The 21656-nt window shown below is 46.6% G+C and overlaps 1 protein-coding gene across 2 annotated transcripts in view; it reads left to right on the top strand.

The window, feature by feature from the left end:
- PNKP (polynucleotide kinase 3'-phosphatase) overlaps window positions 1-21656 on the top strand; it is a 228603-nt gene that overhangs the window by 99139 nt on the left and 107808 nt on the right. For both annotated transcript variants that reach the window (XM_069605627.1, XM_069605637.1), the window contains exon 10: window positions 10443-10513. In XM_069605627.1, coding sequence (XP_069461728.1) covers window positions 10443-10513 — 71 coding nt within the window. The remainder of the gene's footprint in view (window positions 1-10442; window positions 10514-21656) is intronic.

The following is a 21656-nucleotide window of genomic DNA, read 5'->3' as shown; positions in this document are numbered from 1 at the left end:
TCTAGAGATCTATATCCTGAAGGATGTCCCCATGCATTACTGAAGCTGTCTGATCTGCTGTATTCCCGATCCTCCTGGCTGTGAAACTCTGCCTATGTGATGTGGAATTTTGCCTTTAGTTTTTACCCGCCGCCTTCCTGGTGAGAATCGCTGGAACATTGTTTTCCTGCTGTTGCTGGTGTTTCCCTAAAGCTTCTTGGACATGTGATGCTCAAATGACCTGTAATAAGAGTCCGTGTTGCCTCGAACCAGAGTGACTCCATCTTGCTGCCCATAACCTATGTACTCCTTAGCGCGACTAACCTAGTTCGAACCTCTGCAGGTGCTCCTCCTTGTGTCGCTATCCTGTATCACTTTCTCTGCCCCAGAGCCACCTGTGATCTGAACCGACGGTCCCCTCTGTTTCCTTGTTGCTGGTGTTGCTGTCATCCCATCTGTCAAAAAGAGGGTCTGTCAATGTTGATTTCTTTTCCAGTCCAGCCACCAGCCAGAGCACTGCGAGTAGACTCTGCAATCGGAACTAGCACTGAAACCAATATTCAGTCCTTAAAACAACCTCTGCACCCAGGCCTCCTGAGATTCCTCAACGGCATCATCAACTTTGGCCTCCTTTCATGAGTCTTCTGACAACCACTTGTTGGTTATCTTCTCTAGGGTTGTGGCACTTTGTATGCAGTTCTTTCTCAAGGCCCTCCTAAACGCATCCATTTCTTCATTGGACCGCTGCTTTTCCTTTGTAACCTTCAGTCTCCAATCCTCTGATCCTCAAACCTGGGGCTGGTTCTCTTCCATGGAGTTCTCAAAACTACAGATCAAGGTTGCCATCTCTTTAGCTCCTCCACCCGCATTCCAGGCGTACCTACCGCATGCTATCCTACATGCTTTATTATGCTGAGGTCTTTCGACAAACTTTACAAACTATCTTCAACTATCTAGAATTACCTAAAAATGTTGCTTACCTGGTCAAATGCACTGCTTACATGTTTGGATAGAAACATGCCAATTTCAGGAATATAAAATGTGCCAAAGCGGGAGGATCAAACTTTCCCTCTATTGCAGCCAAACAATGGAACTCTCTCCCTCTTGCGTTGAGAGCTGAAGTGGGAGGGAGTGTTTGGCAAGATTGTATGCAGTACCCTTTGGTTGCACTACAACAACCATGACCTCTTGACACTAAGAAACCAACCTTTGGTATAAGTCTGTACTACACAGGTTAGTAGCGTGATGAGCAGCCAAGAGGGGTCAATGTGAGCAGTAGGGGATTTAGAGATTCACAGTGACAAGTATGCAACTCTTATACACAAGGTTTCTTGATTAAACAATTATTAATTTGTCAGTTTGAGTAAGCCTTCTTCAGAAGGGGCAATATAATAGTAACGCACAAATACACTCCAAAATACATAGGCCCTCATTACGACCCTGGCGGAGAACCATGGTGCAATTTGCACCATGGTCCATGGCGCTAAGCTGCCAACTCCGCCATGGTGGTTGGCGGACTTACCGCCCCATGCCGACCTTGGCGGGGCGGTAAGTCCCCAATCCCAATTTACCCTTCCCCATTCCCATTTTTGCCCCATAGGGTATAATGGGAGTGGGGAAGGCGTTAATTACGCCACCGTAAATTACGGTGGCGTAATTAACAACAAGTCCCGTAGCGCCATGGATTTTTCCGCCTGCAAAAAGCAGGCGTAAAAATCACCATGGCGCTATGGGAACTCGTAGTCAGGCGGAAAGGTACGCCATGCTTTACGCCGGCGTAAAACCCTTTCCGCCAGGGTCGTAATGAGGGCCATAGTCTTATTTTCTCTAAATCAGCAAATATCCATTTGGGATGGCACGTAGACACTTCCTACACCCTCAGGCGACTTAGGACACTGTGGACATTAATATATCACTGTTGCATTTAGAGGAGTATGTCAAAGAAAAAGGTTATTAGAACACAAGAGATCACACAAATATTCCGAAGCAGTTGTACTTTTGGTAACCCCCAATGCAAAGTAAGTTAACCCCTTCCTGCAAGGAAGACCAAACACAAAGTCAGAGGGAAGAAAGAGTCATTTAGGGAGCCAGGCCAGGCCAAAGTCAATTGGACAAATGTCTAGGTGAGCTGAATCGATTCTTGCAGGTAGGTAAAAGTCTTGCACAATGTTTTAAAGTCTTTGTAGAAAAGCAGAAATCAAAGTAGGGCCACAAGCAGATTAGGCTTGTAAGGTAAAGAAGCTGTTAGCAACTCCACAGAAGCAACCAAGACCAGAAGCAACTAAGACCAGTCTCAACTTGGATCAAGTAAGGATACCACAACAAGAGGTAAGTTATCTTAGACTGTACAGTACCTGGCTTCTGTTCCTTTGTGGCTCTGCAGATCCTGTTGTTCCTGGGCCTCAGTCGTGGGGACAAGAGGATGCACTTCTGGGGACAACTGCAACACAACAGGACGGTCGGCAACAGAAAAGGACCAACTTCTATTCAGTGACACTTCGTGGTTTCAGCCCCTTGCGCATCAGCAAAAAGTACCACTGAGGACTCTTGGCTGTTGAGACGGGCTTTCCTTGCATCTAGGGTCCAGCACTCTGAGGTGGCTCAGGCTCGGTTAGTCCTGCTTCCTGGGAGTCTGGAGGATCTTCCTGGAGCTCTTGGCCAACTTAAAAGCAACACACACAATCTGGTGTTCCTCTCCCTCACTCTTTGGTTCCAGTAGCAACTGCAGTGGAAATACAACCAGCTTCAAGAGTATGTCCAGACGGGATTACTTTGGAGTTGATTGGTCCCACCAACTCAAGGGGAGAAGTAGTCCTTGCATGGCTTCTCTAGTCGAGACTAATTCGGAGCTGCAGCACAGCAGCATGGCTTCACCGGGCAAACCAACAGACCAGGAGTTGCAGCAGGTGTCTCTTCCAAGTTCTTCTTTGGATTCCTTCATCCAGTGGTTGACTCTGCCTTCCAGGCCAAAAAGCCTTGCCTTTTATGCAGATTTCTCCCATTCATTCCAGCCTGGCTGTCAATCACACAGCAGGGTGGCTGTCCTTGCCGGACAGCCAGCCAGCCAATCCCCTTTGGGTGCATTCCTGTAACCAAGGGGATTGAGCACAGTGAGTGTTGGGCACCTCCCTCACTTCCTGCCCCCGCCAGACATACTGGAGCCAAAAGACAAAACTAACAAAGGGACCAAACCTGGTTTGGCGCGCAGACTAAATCTCAAGAAGGACCTTTCCACAAAGAAATGGCAAAAAAAGACCAGGGCCTTTTTGACCATGATGGCACCCTTGGGTGCTTTACTGCAGCTGCGACCGCAGTCCGTGGTAAAAACTTGCAATGGTAGTTAAAAGTAAACCACTGCCACCAGCCATTTATCGAGGAAAGGGTAACTTAAAAATGTTACATGAGAAGCTAGACAGGGGGGGATACTAATTAACCCCTCCAGCACCCTATTGTAAGATAGTGTGTGCTGGGCCTGGAAAGTTACAAAGGTAAGTAAAGTCCATTTCACTTTACTGCACTTGGAGCAGTAGTTCTCCAAGAGAAAGGTATTTAAACTTTTGGGAAATCTGAAAGACTTCCCTGTGCCACTGAAGGTGCTGTGTCACAATGTAAAAAGATGATGCCTATGGAGTTTGTCAGACTCCAAAACCAAAAGAAACACTGTGTCCTTAGCACATTTCTGAGAATTCTCCCTAATAGGGAGTTTTCCGCAGGGCCCTCACAACCTGATTTTTCACGTAGTGGCTGAACCACCTTCTGCGCTTCTGCATGTAGCACACCATTTTATCTCTGTACCTCTGTCTGTATGCAACTGTATCTTTACGAATGTAGGCCTCCTTGCCGCCTAAATGGCCACATGTAACTGGTTCCTGCAACAGCACCTTGATGCCGCCGGGTTTTTGTGCGCTTTACAAATGCAAAAATAAAGAAATACATTTTTTTATTTTTTATTTACCACTGCCTGTTGTTCAGGGGTCGAAATTGAGGTTTCATGAGCAGGAGGTCAAACTAGTTCCTGGGTGTCACCCATCACCTAGCAGTGAGGAGCTCCCCCCAGGAGAACCAGGATCTAGCACATAGTGTGCCACAAATGTACATTTTGAATGAGATTCTTTCACTTTTTGTCCATTACATACAATTCATTACACTTTAATTGTCTTTCTTATATATAATTGTTTTTTATAAGTATCAAATGGTTCTGTACACACAATTCTGGATACAGGAAGTTAATGCCACATATGTATAGCACGGCCTCTGAAGCCGAAAGTAGCTCCTGCTAGCTGTTGGTTTTAAGCTAACCACGCTCTCCTGGACTAGGAGCAGGCACTAAATGGCGGCCAGCGATTTTGAACCCTGGTTGTTCTCTTTTTATCAGCTACTTTCCCATTGTTATAGTCTCTCGAATAGCCAATTTATTTGTCTAGACTTGTAAATGTTTGTGCTACTGTTTTAATTCTTTGTTTCTATTTTAGGCACAATGATGTTTTTCCCCATACTGTGCTTATGATTTAAAGTGTCACTGTAGAAATGGCTTAACAATTTACTTTAGAATGGAGCAGGGATCTGTAACCTTTGGCTCCCCAGATGTTTTGGACTGATTCTCCCCTCAGCTCTGGCCTACACAGTCCATAGTTGGGTATCATGGGAGGCTACATCTGGAGAGCAGCAGGTTGCAAACCTCTGCAATAGAGTATATGGGTTAAGTTACGGTAACTATTGTTCACCAGCATGGATTCACATGCTCATTCCCTGTCATCAGGCTATGAATCCTCGGTAGAAGAAAAAGCAGTTTCACTTCAAAACTTTATTTCTCTTTTATACCAATCGCTGTCCTCCGGGTCATACTGCCCCCACCCAATGACAGTCTTCTCCCTTAACTTCACCTCTGGTGGCCATCTTTGGATTTGGTAAGCGTGTAAAGTGGCGGTATGAACCAAGAAGAGCCACAGAAGGGAAGGAGGGAGGATGCATGTGAATCCATGCCCGACCCATGCTGGAGAACAATAGTTGCAGGTAAGTAACTTAAACCTTCTCCAGCATGGGGTCTGGCACGGATTCACATGCTCATGAATAATGATTACACAGCAGTACATATACACAACCTGGGAGGTGGTTAGGCTCAACAGAAGCGATAAACACTCCCCTCTGGAACAGACACACCTCAAACAGGCTGCGTACCACCGCTTGGCCGACTCGGGACTCATCTCTGGAATCCCTGTTGATGCAGTAGAACCTTGTGAAGGTGTACGTTAACTTCCACGTAGCAGCCCTGGTGATGTCGAGCAGGGGCACCCGGAGAGAAACACTGTCGTTGCTGCAAAGGCTCTGGTGGATTGGGCTCTCGACCAGCATGGCAGCGACCTGCTAGCCAGTCGATGTCGGTGCATGATGCAGCCGGAGAGCCACCTGGAGATGGAAGCCTTCGATGAGGCCTTTCCTTGATTTAACAGGTCCAAAGTCGACGAACTGAGAAGTCTTCCGAAAATTCTTTGTGCCACCTAGAGCTCCATTCGCTGAACAGAAAATCCACTTGGTCCTGGTGAAGTTCCTACTCGTGGCAAGAACACAGTTCCCTGCTGAGAAAGTCCGCACTGGTGTTACTCCTACTAGCTCCTGCTAGGTGAAACTGGATGAGGAACATGCCTTGAAAAATAGCCCAGTGCCACAAGTCCTGGGCCTCCTTGGAAAGAGCCGTTAAGCCCCTATTAGGCAAAGTTTGAATGCAGTAACCTCTGGGAACACTACAAGGAACTGACTACAGGTGTAAGCAAATCAACCTTTGGTATAAGTCTGTACTACACAGTGTTGCTAGAGTGTTGAGCAGCCAGGCTTATCTCGGGAGGGGAAATGTGAGCAGTAATGATGTTACACAGAGGTCTACTACAAATAAACCCTTACACCCAAGGTTTCTTGGTTAAATACTTAATTTATTAACCATTCAGTTATAAAACATTCAATAGAAGGAGGCAATCATATAATAACACACAAATATACTCCAATACTGTATCCTCCAAGTTTCTGAATCAGATGAGACCCTTTTGGGATGGCCCACAGACATAACCTACAATCACAGGTAACTTTAGTAACAAGGGTGCTGGGGACATGCATATCTTACTGTTGGCATTCAGAATACTTTTCAAGAGGAGTCAAAGGTTATTAGAACATAAATGGTTACAATTATTCTTAGTGCAAATATTTTGAGTTCACCAGAAGAGTCAATTCAAAAGGCTAGGCTAAAATCAATGGGCCAAAGTCTTGGATAGGACAAAGCAGTTCTGGTGAGTAGACGGAAAAGTATCTGCACAAGTTCTTAGAAGTAGTTTGTTGAAAGAACAATCATATATTGGGTCACAAGGTGATTAGGCCTGTGAGTTGCAAAAGATTCAAGTACTTTCACCGCGAGAGGTAAGTACTCTGTCTGATTTTACAGTACCTTACAGTGATGAAAAAAAGGCCACTGACTTCTGTTCCTGGCAGTTCCTGCAGATCTCGCTGTAGTTGTGGGGAAAAGGGTGAGGACGTTGGATGACTCCTGAACTGGGACAGTCAAAAGCTCGCAACTGGCAACTTCAATTCCTGTGGCTGTAAGTAACGCACACAAACTGGTGTCCCTCTCTTTGGTTCTATGGTTTCCTGCAGCAACTCTGAGGAAATTCAACCAGCTCCGAGATGGGTGTCCAGGTGACTTACTTTTGAGTTGATTGGTCCCACCAACTCAAAGGGAGAAGTCGTTGCAGGGACTTCTCTGTCAATGCGAATTGGCGATTCGGACCGGCAGCAGGGCTTCACCGGGCAAACCAATGGTCCAGGAGTTGCAGCAGCCATCCTCTTCAAGCTCTTCTTCGGTTCCTTCGTTCCAGTGGTCGACTCTGCCTTCCAAGCCAAGAAACTCACCTTCTATTCAGTTCTCTACCATTAATTCCAGCCTAGCCGTCACTCACCCAACAGGGTGGCTGTCCTGGCCAGACAGTCAGCCAGCCAATCACCACAGAGTGCATTTGGGTCTCCTAGGAAACTAAGCACAGGGAGTTTCGGGCACCTCTCTCACTTCCTGCCCACCCCAGACAGTCGGTCACCAGAGGTGGTCTTCACTCCTGAAGCCCGCCAAAGGCGAATGAACAATGAGACCAAACCTGATTTGGTGCGCAGAGACACTCAAGAAGGACCTTTCCAAAAAGAAATGGTGAAAAAAGACCTGGACCTGTTTTGACAAAGGGGGGCTAAGATGCCATCTTGAAAAATGTGGCTCCCGCGATTTAACGTTACTGGCGCTACAAATAGTTCACGGTCGGGAAAAATCATGGTAGTTGCCACCAGCCATTCTGAGAGGAAAAGGTAGCCTTTGACTGCTACATGAGTATCTAGACATAGGGCATGCTAAGTAACCCCTCCAGCACTCTATTGTAAGATGGCGTGTGCTGGGTCTAGAAATGTACAGGGATTAGTGAAGTGAATTTCACTCCACTATTCAGGGAAACAATAGTTTATCCCAGAGAAGGTATTTAAACCTTGGGGGAATCTGAAAGACTTCCCTGTGCCACTGCACTGAAGGTGCTTTGTGACACAAATGAAAAATATGATGCCTATGGAGTTGGTTAGACTCCATAACCAAAACGAAAACACAGAAAAAACATTGAACTTTTCAGTTCAAAGTCCCAAAGAGCTGTAGGGCTCTAAGGTGGGAGGAACTGGCACATTTTTGAGAATTCTCCCTAACAGCCCCCCTCCTCCTCCCCCGTTTCCAGATGTAGAACATGGTGATGGTGGTGTTGTCCGTCCGTGAAGATCCTCAACTCCTTGCCCTTCAGCAATGGGAGAAAAGACTTGAGGGCTCAGAATACTGCCTGAAGGAAATTGATGTGGAGGTCCTTTTTTCCGGTTGCCAGAGGCATATGGTGTGCAACTGTCCAGTGAGGGCTCACCATCCCGCTAGAGAGGCATCCGTGGTGACCGTCTCCTGGTAAGGAGGAACCACAGCTCCCTGGACAATATGTGGCCGTACGCCCCCCCCCCCCCCCCACCTGATGGAACTCCTCTTTGAGCGAGATCCTGTCCGCAAAGTTCCCCGACACCTGCATCCACCTCGCATCCTGGAACTCCTGGAGAGGTCTCATGTGAAGTCTGCACAGGCGAACGAGGCTGATGCAGGAAGACATTCCTCCCCCCCCAACGAACGAACCCTAGCAGTCTTCACCGACGAGCGCTGTACTTTGCCTTGTATGGCTCTCACCTGCTCCTCCAAGGACAACGCCAAACATGCCACTGTGTTCAGTCGGGCACCTAGAAACTGCGCGTCCTGAGATGGTGTCAAGACTTTGGATAGTTTATGGAGAACCCCAACTCTGTCAGCAGATGTACGGTCTTCGATGAATGTTTGCCCGCCAGAGCGTGAGAGTGGGAACGCACCAGCCAGTCGTCCAGGTAGGGCTATATGTGGATGCCCTGTAGATGAAGATTCAACACCACCGGAGCCAGGCACTTTGTAAATGCCCTTGGTGCCGATTTAAGGCATAAAGACAGAGCCTTGAACTGGTAATGCTGACCTTGAACTACGAACTTGCAGTGTTTCATGTGAATGGGGATGTGGAAGTAGGCGTCCTCCAGATCCAACAATTTCAAATTTCCTTGCTCCAACTGGCCGAGCATATGCTGCAACGTGACCATCCAGAACTTTTGGGACTTAAAGTACTTGTTGAGGCACTGAAGATCTAGGATCGGCCTCCATCCCGTGGTTTTCTTTCTAACCAGAAAGTATCTGGAGAATACTGTGGAGACACTGGGGGGGTGGGTTCTTTTGCCCCCTTCTGTTACATGGCCCGCACCTCCTGAAGAAGCTGTGGTCCAGGTCTGTGAAAATAAGGACACCTGCGTTGGAACGCAAAGGTGTGCCCCTGTCCGGGATTGTCCAGCACCCATCTGTCCGTGGTGATCTTCTCCAACGTGCCGATTAACTTTGTCAGCCAGCCTCGCACCAGGGTGCATAGGTGGGGGACCGAGGCCACAGCTGTTTCAGGCCTGCTTGGTTGTCAGAGCTCTGCCCTGCGGGCGGCGGGACTGCCGCTGTCTGCTGCTGCCTTGAGAAGGAGCACTCTACGGTTCCTGAGAGGAGGAGTGTGAAGGCTGTCGGTACGGTGTATTCGATCTTCCTGGCTTTCCTCTGGAAGAGCGAAAGGCCAATGGCCGTCGCTGCTGTAGATTTCCCAAGGAGCCGTCTTGGTCGGCCTTTATTGCTTGCAAAGTCTCAACCGCCTTTCCGAAGAGATTCTCCCTCTCGAACGGCATATCCAGCACCTTTGTCTGAACGGCGGGGCAGAGGTTTGTTGCCTTCAACCAACCTTGGTGATGCAGGGACACACCATTCCCCATCTAGCGGAAACCCATGCCTGCAATGTCCACTGCCACCATGATGGCATGATCCAAGGCCACCTCCCCTTCCTGAAAGAGTTCCAGTGCCTCGACCTTCTTGTCTTCGGCAGGACCTAATTTGAACCATTGTTCCCGGTCCCATCGGGACAAGATGGCTAGGGCGATGGCTGCCTTGAAGGTAGAGGCTGCCGTATAATCTTCTTGCCAATTACATCTAGTTTCTTCCCCTCCTGCTTCGGAGGTACCATGGCTGCCGATGACTGGTTCGCTGAGCTCTTCCTGGCTGCTGCCGAGACCAACGAATCAGGCGAGGGCCGAGACCGTAAGCATCTGGGGGCTCATTCGTAACTTCTTCTTCAACCTGTCACTCTTGATCGTTGCCGGTCTCTGTCCTTCGTCGAAGATAACTAAGCAAGAATTGGTCAAAATTCGAACTATTATAGATATAAATTTCGAAAAAACACAAAATTAGCTTGGAGAGCAACTTGGAACTCCCAACACTTAAGCATGCAGTACAAATCTGAAGCTGTGCACCAGGGGTGGAGCTAAGGGACAAAACTGTCTTAGTTGCGTATTTATAACGCGCTTAAATACCCAGAGGTTTCTAGGCACGGACCCGGGATCGAACCTGTGTTGCTTCGTGTCGTCTTGCTTCTAAGGCGAACATGTTGCCGCTGAGCTATCCTCTCGGGACCCAGTTTTAAGTGACAGTGAACTGTTTCTACCTTTACAGAGGATTCCCAGCTTGACGACGAGGAATGAGCATGTGACTCAACGCAAGGCCCCATGCTCGAGAATTATAGTACTACCCTTCTCTTCTCCTAAGAGTGAATCCTGACTGCTCCGCCACATTATCATTGTGACAGTCAGGTTTAGCTTGTTGGTAAACCCTACCCAACACTATGAGTTAGCTTAACCAGAGGACATTTTAATGATCTCCCAACACATTTGCAGGCCCTGGTCCAGGTTGCATGACTTTTGTGCTTAGAATATAGTTATCTCTGTGATGGTCACTCATTTATTTAAGTTTATTCTCTCACACTTATTCGTGCTGCTTTTGCAGCCATTTCCTTCATGCTCTTCATTGTGCCTTTCAGATGCAGCAGGCCGGCCTGCCAACTGGGCCCCAGACCGTAAGAAAAAAGACTTCTCCTGCAGTGACCGGCTGGTAAGAGTTAAACCCCATAGCCATGGCCCCTTATGGAAGGATTCAGGGTCCTTGCCCGGGATTGGAGATATTTAGGTGCAGTGATTAGGTTATAGAGTCTAAGTAGAACCCCTGGAAGAGAATCTGGTTCCCAGACAACCATGTTGAGAGAAGGCAACCTTAGTTTAGAACGATTCAAAGGCCATGCCCAAGGGTAGAGCTTCTTGGGCCGATTCCTGAGTAGAATGAGACTTGTGCCACTCACTCTGTGTTTTATTTATTTTTTTTGTTGGGGGTGGAGGGGGGGCTGGGATTGGCCATTCCAGGTAGGTTCTCAAGAGTATGGGCCATGACTTTTAGGGGTCCTGCCAGAGTATGGATAGATTCAGGAACTACTCCTAAGATTTGGAGATGTTCAGTAGGGACTATTGCCGTCTGGATGGAGAGGGGGGGCATTCTTATGATATTGAGAAATTCATGGCCTATGCTCAGATTGGGGAGAAATTTGACAGCTATTCGCAGTTTATGAAGCGTATCGGCTGGGAGGATTGCTCAGGAGCAAAGCGTTTCTCCTGGAAGCAAGACAACGCAGAGCAACAGAGGTTCAAATCCCGGTCCCGTGATAAGAGACTGGTCTCCGGTATTAAGCGTGTAATAAAAGATTAATACTGGATAGGTAGCGTAGCGTACAAACACCTAGTGTTACCGACTATAGGAGTGGAATGGTAAACAGCCGATAGGGCTTATGCTCTGAGAGTGCCCCACTGGTGTACACAGGGCTCCAGATAGATTTTGACATTTGATTTGTTTACTTCCTACTTTTTGAAGTTGGGAGTAAAATTAAATTACAAGATACCTTTTTATAGTAGTTACCTTTCAGATCACACAGTAATAATAATGGAGCTCGTTCCTGGGGTGGAGCTCTTTTAGTACATAGATTCAACCCTATTCCTGCAGCTCTGTGGGTGAAAGCGGAGTAAAAGTGACTGGTATTCCACTTACCTGTAGGGCTGGGTGTACAGAGTAAGTGCCCCTCATCAGTTCTATCGAGATTATCTTGGCCGCTGATGCTTAGTATGTAGCCGCATACAAGGTTGATTACTTCGCAGCAAAAACCTACTAGACCTTGCATTTCACAGACCAGACTGTCCTAAAACTCATAAAGCACTCTGAACTAGATACATTTATTATGGAGACAAAAAAGAAACCCATCAAACATATGCATGTGATCTCGGGTGCCAAAAACTATAAGCATAGCATAAACAAAAGTGCAACAATACAGTGGTTGGATTTGACCAATGCCTTCCTAAGGATGCACTGTTTGGTTTTCATGCTCCAAATGTTGTTCTCTGCAGCTACAGAGGCATAAAATGAAGGCAATTCCGGAGTTGCTTTCCTAGAATGAAGGGTTAAAAGTTCTAGAAGATGTAGCTTTCCATATGTTAGAGGCACAAGTAGCCAAAATGCAGTGTAGGACTCGTTCTCTGGGCAGAGTGAAAACTATTGGCGAACGTTCAGCACCTAGAATAATGATGCAAGGATGGTGGATCTGGGGATGTAGCTGGGGAGATCATAATGGCACTGATGCAGGATGTTGCTGCAGGGTAGCTACTGAGAGTTGGCGGCTTTCGTATATTACCTCAAAGTGAGAAGAGTAAATACGACTGTCCCTGGCCAAGTCATCGAGAACAAAACTGGGGAAAACCTGTCCCAGGAGAAGCTTCCCCAGCTTCTGGATCAATATTTGCACAGATTCGACATTTCCCAGCAGGGCAAAGACATTATCTCTTTGGGGTAATTGTACAATAGTCACAGGTGAGCTCCCCCGCCTTTTGGATGTCCCTGCCCCATAACCCCAATGAGACGACTGATCTGATCCTTGAACCTCCTAGACCTAGAGATTACCTTCTTAGGATGATGGGACTCTCCCACAAAATGGGTCTTGCTGACTGCAGGTGGTTACGCAGGTGTCTGTTGTAGGAATCCCCTGGATGAGTCTCCTGTAATGTGGGAACTTCAGGATGGCAGCTTTCCTCCTAAGTAGAGAATCTGTGCGCAGGGCATTCCTCTTGGAGACAGGAAAGTAGTCCTCCTTTTCATCCCTCAGGTACTGGACTAAGTTCCTTTGCATGCCATAAAGTAGGGAGATCAGCAGGATCCTTTCTCACCCAGAGGTCTCCCCCCCCCACCACTCTCCTAGGGTGACCTCAGTCAATCAGAGGGTTTGGAGGAAAATGAAACCAATAAGCCTCAAGATCCCCTCTGGGAATGTCCCTCCAACTTGGCCTATCTTCTGTCCAATACCACCTGATGTGGCTGACCAACAGGAACAAGATCTCAGTCTTCACTTTCTTTCAAAAGAGACATCAAGCCATAGTCTATCCTTTTTGTGCTTGAACTGACAATGCAGAGTCAAGGGATTAAATTGCATACAGCTGCCCACCCTGGCATGGAGGAGTTTAAGAGCGGACATGGTGGAGCTTATGTTGTAAATCTTTAATAAAAGAGATTCACCTGCATGTTGTGGACAGTGGAAGCATAATGCGACTGGGTGTCGCAATGAAAACCCACTCTGACTCCTTGGGAAGGTTCAATGATTTTTTTTCGAACTTGTGAAGAGGTGGGTTTGGGTGGCATCACCAAAAATGTCATTGGGAATTTTGTAGATTGGCACAAAGGATATCCCCACCCCTCTCTCTGTTTTCTCATTTGTAAGGCCCTCCCACCCTAGCCCATACGTCTGTAATCCCATTTAGTGCTAGGCCTCGGTTACCCCTACTGCCTTACTCTTGGGGCTAAGGCTATTGGCGTTTCCCTGGCGTTTGCTCCCTATCTCCCTCTAGGCCTTTCTAACTGTTCCTCTCCTAACCCCGCTTGGCGGTCCAACAAGTCTAAAGAATAGTGCTTGCACTCACCCCGTGTTCGATCACCTGCCAGTCGCTCTCTTACTATTCCTTCTTTCCTTTCTTCCTTTTCTATTTTCACCTTATGTCCCTCCTACATGTCATTCTGCCTTCTTACCTCCACCCTTAGATGTTACTTTTTCCCTCTTTTACGCTTACTACTACTACCTCTTCTACTGCTACCCCACTTGTACTGCTAACCCATTATTACTGCCGCTCCACTACTGCTACAACCATCAACACCTCTTCCCTTCTACTACTACATCCTCTCTGCTACTGCCACTTCTCTTCTACCTCTCCTTCCCACTACTTCTACCTTTCACCATTACTGCCATTCACACTTCTACCACTACTCCATTCTCTCCTTTCACTCAGCAGTGCCCCTCTTTCCAGCCATCTCCACACTCCCCTCCATCCTGCTTTCGCCTGGTCCTCCTTCCACCTCTGATCTCACCCTTGTAACCCCCTTCTAAACATCTCATGTTTCCTCCTTAAAGGGCCCCACTCACCCCCCCTCACCCGCAGGATTGGCTGGCTCACCCTCTACTTACCTATTTTCCAGGAGTGGGGGGGGGGGCTGGAAAACTTTCTAAAGAGGGCTTGAGCCCATGCCCTTTTTCCCATGCAGCCTGCCACATTCAGGGCTGGAAAATCAAATTGGGTTATGGGAGGCTGCCTTCTCCTGCTTGTTGGCAGTGCCTTCCTGTAGGTCTAACCACCAAAAGGCCATGTCAGTCTGTGGGTGTCCTGCGGTGTCGCTCCACACCTCTTTCTTTGCGCTGCCAATGCTCTGTCCTGTGGTGCACTGCCGGCATCTCGCCCCTCTCAGCGGTCCACCAACACCGTTCCGGCACTGGCTTCTCCGTCGGCCTTCCGGTCCCGTTGATGCTCAGTTGTCACGCGGCCTTCTGACCCAGTCAATGCTCCTTGGCGGAGCCGTAGATCAGTGATACTCCGCCATCCTCCCACGTAACGTGAAGGAGGCTCTACCGTCAACACATACATAGATTAACAGCGAGTGGGGTTGGGATTCTCTCCTCCCCCTCCTCCCCCTCCTCCTCCTCCTCCTCCTCCTCCTTTTGATAAGGCCAGAAAACTGGCCTTGTCAAAACCGGTTACTGGGTGATTCAGATTTCTTTAAGCCATCTTCCTGAGGACCACCTCTGTCTGCATAGGGTCGACATGAATACTGGGGCCCAACACAGTAGTAGCTGGGTTTTGGTTGTGGGGTTCATTGCGGGGATCCCACTGAAGAAAGTTGTGCATATCACCATACCAACCAACCCGTGGGTGTTTTTAATTTGACCGGACTACTGACATTTCACAAACAGGTTTGTAGGTTATTCGCGTTTAAAATTTACTTTGCACTAATTCAATCGATGGGGAAATTAAGTGTTCAGAAATGTTGGATGATATGAGAGTCTCGTCTTTTCTCTCTCTCTCTCTGACCTACTCAGGGCAAAGAGGGGTTCTATTTGGGCTCCCCACCATTGCTAGGGCTGTGGTTTCATTGTGGCAAAACCCAAACTATCCCCAACAATGTCTTAAAGCTTTAGTTACATTATTTCAGGATGCAATCTTAAAGACAAAAGGGCCTGTAGAATCTGATTCAGAATCCTTCTTAGAACATCAGATATACCAATTAAACACTGGGTTATTCTTACTCTTCCAACTTCCAAAGTTATTACCTTTCCCGACTTGTCTCAATCAGACACAAGTGGTAAAGACCCTTGTTCTGTCATGATTGGACTACGCAAGTCTCATATCTTGGCATCCACGTTTCATATCCAGAAACATCAGTGCCCCCAAAATGCTGTCAATATCCTGTCCTGATAACCCCTGCAATGGCTGTCCATGGAGAAGCAAGTCCGGTTCAAGAGTCTGTGTTGTACACAGTGCAATGAGTAATTAAGCACATCCATTAATCAAATCTTTGATAAATAAATACTCTTCAGCTTGATCTTTGCGATTCAGTAATAGCAGACTTTATTTAGTTCCATGCTGTGAGTGAGCCAGCATAGATGGCCGCTCTTTTTCTTGCCAATCCCCTGTGCCCTAGACTGCCCAAGAAGAGTATGTTCTAGAAATCAAGAACCGTTTATCCTTCAAGAAAGCTTAGAAGACCTGGCTTTTCTGACTCCTACCCATCACAGGCAATATATCTGCATGAAGCTACAATGCGGACACTAATGCGATAAAAACATCTCTACTAGCACATTGGTTGGCCCTTCCTTCTGGTTCCTGGGTCCGTCCATGGAGCATTGAAATAACTGTACTCCGTTAATTCCCCTCTTCTGCTCAAGCAAGCCACTGGCTGCTTAACAAATACTTAATTCAAAGCCTTATATGCTCTATCCCAGGAATTCTAACAGTCTTGTGTACAAGGGTATCCCAAAAGTGCAATTTACTCCTTGCTATGTCAGGTAGTTGGGGGGGGCAGGGACTCTGGGAAATCGTCCTACTACACAATGTGATGCAGGTCACAAGTTAGCTAAAGGGGTTTGTAATGGCCTTCGCTCTTGAGCCATTATGTATCCGGCAACTGGTGAAGAATGATAACTAGTAACAATGTAAATAAATAGATAAATGTGGCGAGATAGTCTTTCCCAAGTTAATTGGAAGTTGTGATATTGGCATCATGAAAGTAGACACAGATTCAAAGTTAAACAGTATTTTATTAAAGAAAATCGGATGGAATAAGGCTCATCTTGCTCTATGTTCTGATGGGATTTTCCTACCGAAAGAAAACGTAGGAAAGTCTGTGTCCGCATGTTCAACTTAAAATCTGTCTGTGCCCAAAACCCTAGGCTTACCCTCACAACTAATACCAAACAATACATAGGGATATGAGCCATAAACTCAATGGGGTTCCAAACCTAATGTTACGAGCTATTTCCAGCTCTAGCCTACTCTTCAGCTTCTTTCCTCCAAATGTCACTAAGTTCATTTATAATGTTCAAGTTACTTTCATAGGGGTTTCAAGGAATATTGTTCCACACTTTTCTAAAGGTTAGGGTGTCCTTCCCAAGTTAAATAAAGTTCTGGGAAATAACTCTCGGGGCTTCCTTCTGCAAGTTCAGTACAAAAAGGTTACACAAATAGACATTTCTTTGAAGCTTTGCTTTTCAACTGTATTTTCCACAAATCTGTAGAACTCGAGGGTTCCCTTCCCCAAGTCTGATGTTCATCACTCTTTGCTCTCTCTTTCACCACAGTAAACTTCCTTGTTGGCTCATAGGGGTTCTCTGGTCTTGGCACAGTTTTAGATCACACGATCCACCCATTATAGATTGCGCAACCGGAAACCTTGCAGAGGCTGGCAATAGTTCTTGATGCAACAAATGGTAGTTCTCTGTTCTTGGCGCAGTTTGACTACGCGGTCCACCAATCACAGGTCACGCAACCATGAACTTGTATGCCTCCTTAAGAGGTTCAATATTCAGCCAAACAAGTATTTTCTGAAATGTAGTTCCTTGACTTTCATGTATTGGTGATTTCTCATTCTTGACTTCAACTTTGCACCAAAGAGCTTTCACTTGCTTTAACTTTGCATTGGCTTATAGTGCCTCGTATCATTTTCTCTCAATTGTTTTTAAGTGTACCCGCAGCCTGGCCTCCCTTCATCTCTCCTCTTTACTTTCATGGTATGTTCCCTCATGCTCCTTGCAATCTCAGAATCTATTTCTTTTGACTGTTCCTAAGCCACCTTGTGCCTCGTCTCATTTTCGTTCTTTCTCTTTTAGCTCACAAATCATTGGAACGCCCTCCCCCCTTCACTTCGTTCTTCATCTCTTTGTATTTTCCAAACTAATCTTAAACTTTATCTTCTTGCGTCACTGGTTTGTTAAAAGTAAAAACAAAATGATTTTCCTTTCTCTGATGTAAATTTGTAATGATCTGTTTCATTCATGATTTACTGTCTTTGTTCTTTTATTGTACAGCGCCTTTGGCTAAATGCACCCTATACATTTAATAAAATAGAAATAAATTGGGCTATAATGTAATAAGATTATTCTTTCCTTTCACTTTGATTCAACGGGTGTTGGCTTTATTCCATTCAGTTAAACAATCAATACATGCCTCTTTGCTTATTTCCTCTTATTCAGTATTCATTAAATATATCTTTGCTTATTTCATTCGATATTCCAAAAATGCTGCTTTGTTTGTTTAACTCAATATTGAATAAACACCGTTTTGCTTATTTCTTTCAGCCGGTATTCACTGAACACCCCTGTGCTTCTTTCGTTCAGTTTAGTATTCAACGAATATAACGTTGCTTAAACATAACTGTGCTTCTTTCATTCAGTTCGATATTTGGCATTCAATTGCTGTATCTTTGTTGCTTTCAGTCTGGTAATCGGTAAAGACACCTTCTCTTAGTTACGTAGACCGCAAGTAAATGTACAGAGTCTCAGAGTGCCATGGTGTGTTTGTGTCCCAGACGCTGACCCGGACTGTGCTGCTCCTTGTAACGGCTTCTCCCCCTTTTTTCAGGAAAGCCTGATCACTGGGCGCTTCAAACAACCTGCTCCGGCTCTTGTGTGCAGCGGGACCCTCACTTTTCGGCAGCGCCTTCTGCCTGCCCGTCTTTCTTTCCCTGGGCTATTCATCTCCCACGGTCACTCTAGCAGGACTCCCAGGACCTCTGTCGGCGTTACAGCCTCTGTCTCCCTCGCTGCCGCAAGGCTGCTTCTGCTGTCTTTCTCTTTCCCGGCTTTCTCTCACTGGAGCAGCATTCCACTTAATATACACCTGAGGCCCGGTGGTGGGCTGCAGGTGTTACTCATTAAAGGCTGCCTGGCTCTCATTAGGATGTGCCTGACCTCATCATCTTTGTCCCAGTACCAAAGTGGTGAGAGTACCTATTGTCTTTCATTCTCAGTTGCTTCTTCCTCGTCTCAGTACTTTTAGGTATCCCAAGAGGTGAACTAGGGGGGACTACCTTATACTAACCCATAAAGATTGGGGAGGGTTAGGCTGGTTGTCAAGAGGATGAGGGGGCTACCATGTCTCGCCCAAAGGCATCTCACTCCCCAAAGACCCTATACCCAGGTGATCCTCGCTCACTTGTTTACACCCAAGGGCAGGATCCAATAGCTGCCATTTCCTGTCCACCTGCATAGAGGTTCCAAGGGGATTAGGAGTGAGAATACCCTGAGTTTCTCACTAAGTGCTACTATCCTTCAAGACCAAGGATATCTGGATACATGCCTTGGCTACTTTCTCATGTGGAAACTGAAAGTGAACCATCAAAAACCAGCTATTTGGGTGGGCAATACTTGCACATTTTTAGAAGAAGAGTGTTACATTGTTCCTAGAGACAGTGTCGTCACACCCACTGCGGGTGTGGACAACTGTTTGTTCAAATTGATGATCAAGTTTCATTGAATGGGCATCTGTGCAAGAATTCTGATGACATTCATGTGGTTCAAAGGTTTTTTATTTTTTATGAATGGGGTTGTCGGTAGTACTTATTTCTCAAGCTTTGTAGGTGACCTAATCTCTCAACAGAGTCTAGTGTGCACTGTTCTTTACCATGTGGTTTTGTAGCCGGTTCTTAGATTTGCATGTGTTCTCCTTTCCTACCACATAGTGTTTGAATCTTAAATGGCCATGCAAACAATTTTGGAAAACTCCCCACAAAAATAGCAATGGGGTTGTCAATGTTAAATTGTCTGAAATCCATTAAGTATGTATTAACAAGAGTTGTATAACAAGACTTTTCCATAACCTCTTGGTGCTTAGGCACCTGAAAGAGATGGGTTGGATTTAATTTAGGTAGGGTAGGTCAAGGAGGAACACGCTAGGCTCCATGCCATGTATGCTTCTGTATGCGAGTGGCTAGATTTGGAGAAAAAGCCTGGAGAAAGTGTACTTTCCTGCCTACAATAATGCGGAATAGTGCATGAATCATTTGTATTTAAACAATGCTGCCCTGAGGCTGTATTTGAAGGTTATGTTTTATGAGTGGAGTGAAGCGGATAAGAAAACTGGTTTACTAGCACTTTTTCTGATCTGCCTTCTGTTCCTCCATTTGTCAGGCAACAGGCAGACATACCATGCCCGCCTCCATTTTATGCACTGTCACACAAATGCGGCGGCATTACCACCAGCGTGGATTGTCATGCTGGCAGTAATGCTCGTATCATATTGTATGCTATGGATGCCTCCAGAATCCTTGTGAAATTACCACCTGATGAAAGCAAGCTAATTGTGGTAGGCATTTAAACATTTCCACCAATGTAGATTAGAAAGATGAAGAATGAATGCCATTTTGCCTGTGTTTTCAAAAATGAATGTGGCAAGGGGACCTTCTGCATTGATGTTGCCCTGTCCGTCCAATTTACATCCCACTAAGACATCCCCAAGGACTACTCCAAATTCCCAAGTGCCAAGTTTGAGAGAATAACAACCCAATAAATATTATTCAGCAGCTCTCCACGCTATGCAATGTTAATTCTCAATAAGCCATTCTAGTTTGGTCCAATTTACCACAAATTCTGACTTTGATTCTCGCAGTTTCTTTATTTGCTTACTATTGTTTGCTTACCATAGTGATTGATACCAGTTCCATTCAGAATTACTGAATTGGATGTGAGAACTCACAAATCTAAAGATAAAAAACCTTACATTTTTGTTTGGTCTAACGCAAAGAATGTCCCTTAAATATTTATTAAAACAATTAGTTAATTATTGGATCGTTGTATTACCATGTTGAAAATGACAAGATGGTAAATTCAAAAATGGGTGTGTGTGTGTTAACTGTTTTTTTTCTGCCTGTATCCGTGGAGCATTTCAGAGAGGCCAACCTGTGGTGGATGTGCGCTTGTGTAGGTGTGTGGCCAGCTGCTATCTCTGTAGTGCTCCAACTCACTGCGGGTGTTTCACCACATTTGTTAAATGGCCATTCTTTAGGGCGCGCAGCCTAAAGGATATTTTGATGGGATTTTAAGGGTAGTGTGTGAGATCGTGGCAGTGTCGGGAGCATGGGGACTTGGATATACACACATGTGCGTGTCCGGAAAACTGCTACCTAGGTTAAACGGATTCCTGATCATTCCACCTACATTTGTGGTCTATGCGTAGAGCCAGCAAAAAGACAATGACCAAATGTAGTCATTGCCAGCACCAAACATGGTGGAGCAGACAATGTTTGCAGAGCAGAGTTTAACTGTGCACTGATTTCCACAAGAACATGTAGTGGTGTGGATGCACCCCACATTCATGCAAAAGGGCATGTTGGGATTCCATGTCAAGCTGTCTGATTTCCTCCCCACCCCCCTTCCTCCTCCCTTCCTTTCACCACCACCACCTCCTCTACACCATACTTCTTTTGAAGCAGGAAGGGTTTTACATAATATGATATGGCATTTGTAACGCACCTATACACAAGTGTTTCAAGGCACAACGAGGCAGGGGGAAGGGGAACAAGGGGAGACGGACAACGATCCTACTAGGCCAGGTGTCATTCAGATCGCGCAAGTGCAAGGGTAGAGGGGAAAGGGAGAAGTGCAAGGGGAAGGAAGAGGGGAAGTGCAGTACAGGGTTAATATACAGGAACATAACAAGGGCCAGCTCGTGGCAAGTGCGAGTAAGTGCAGACAAGTGCTGGGAAGGGGGGCTGTAGGGATACAGACAGTCCCGTAGTGCAGGGGGTGCCAGGGAGGCAGTGCAGGGGAAGAGTGGCTGGGCCAAGGACCGAGAACGGTGAGTGGCCCAGTTGCAGATTCAGTGCAGTTTCAGTAACTTTAGCAGGGGAGAGGGGGAGAGAAAGCGGAGTCGAAGAGGAAGGTTTTGAGGTGCTTCCGGAACCGGAGATGGTTCTCCTCGTTTCAGAGAGGCAGGAAGGCTGTTCCGGAGGGAGGCCCCTGCAGCGGAGAGAGATCTCCCACCAACTCGTTGCTTGGAGAAACGGCTGACCCTGAGGGAGTTGGAGGCGGATGAGCGAAGAGCTCGAGAAGGAAGATATTTAGGAAGAGAGAGTTGAAGGTATTTTGGCCCAAGGCCCCAGAAGGCCTTGTGGACAATGCAGAGGGTTTTGAACTTGATCCTCGCAATTACTGGGAGCCAGTGTAGTGATTTCAGTCCTGGAGAGATACGGTCCCTGGGCTTGAGGCCAAGGACAAGTCTCGCAGTCCTGTTCTGGATGAGTTGCAAAGGGCGGAGAGTAGAGGCAGGCAGATTTAGATAGAGGCTGTTACAGTAGTCCAGCTTCGAGAGAACCAGGGCTCTAGAGACAGTGAGCTTCTGGGGGAAGGAGA

Source organism: Ambystoma mexicanum, chromosome 1p (assembly GCF_040938575.1).
Source record: "Ambystoma mexicanum isolate Mex_15411 chromosome 1p, UKY_AmexF1_1, whole genome shotgun sequence".
NCBI classification, from domain to species: Eukaryota; Metazoa; Chordata; class Amphibia; order Caudata; family Ambystomatidae; genus Ambystoma; species Ambystoma mexicanum.
Note: the sequence above shows the minus strand (reverse complement) of the source record. Positions and strands in the feature narration are given on the sequence as shown.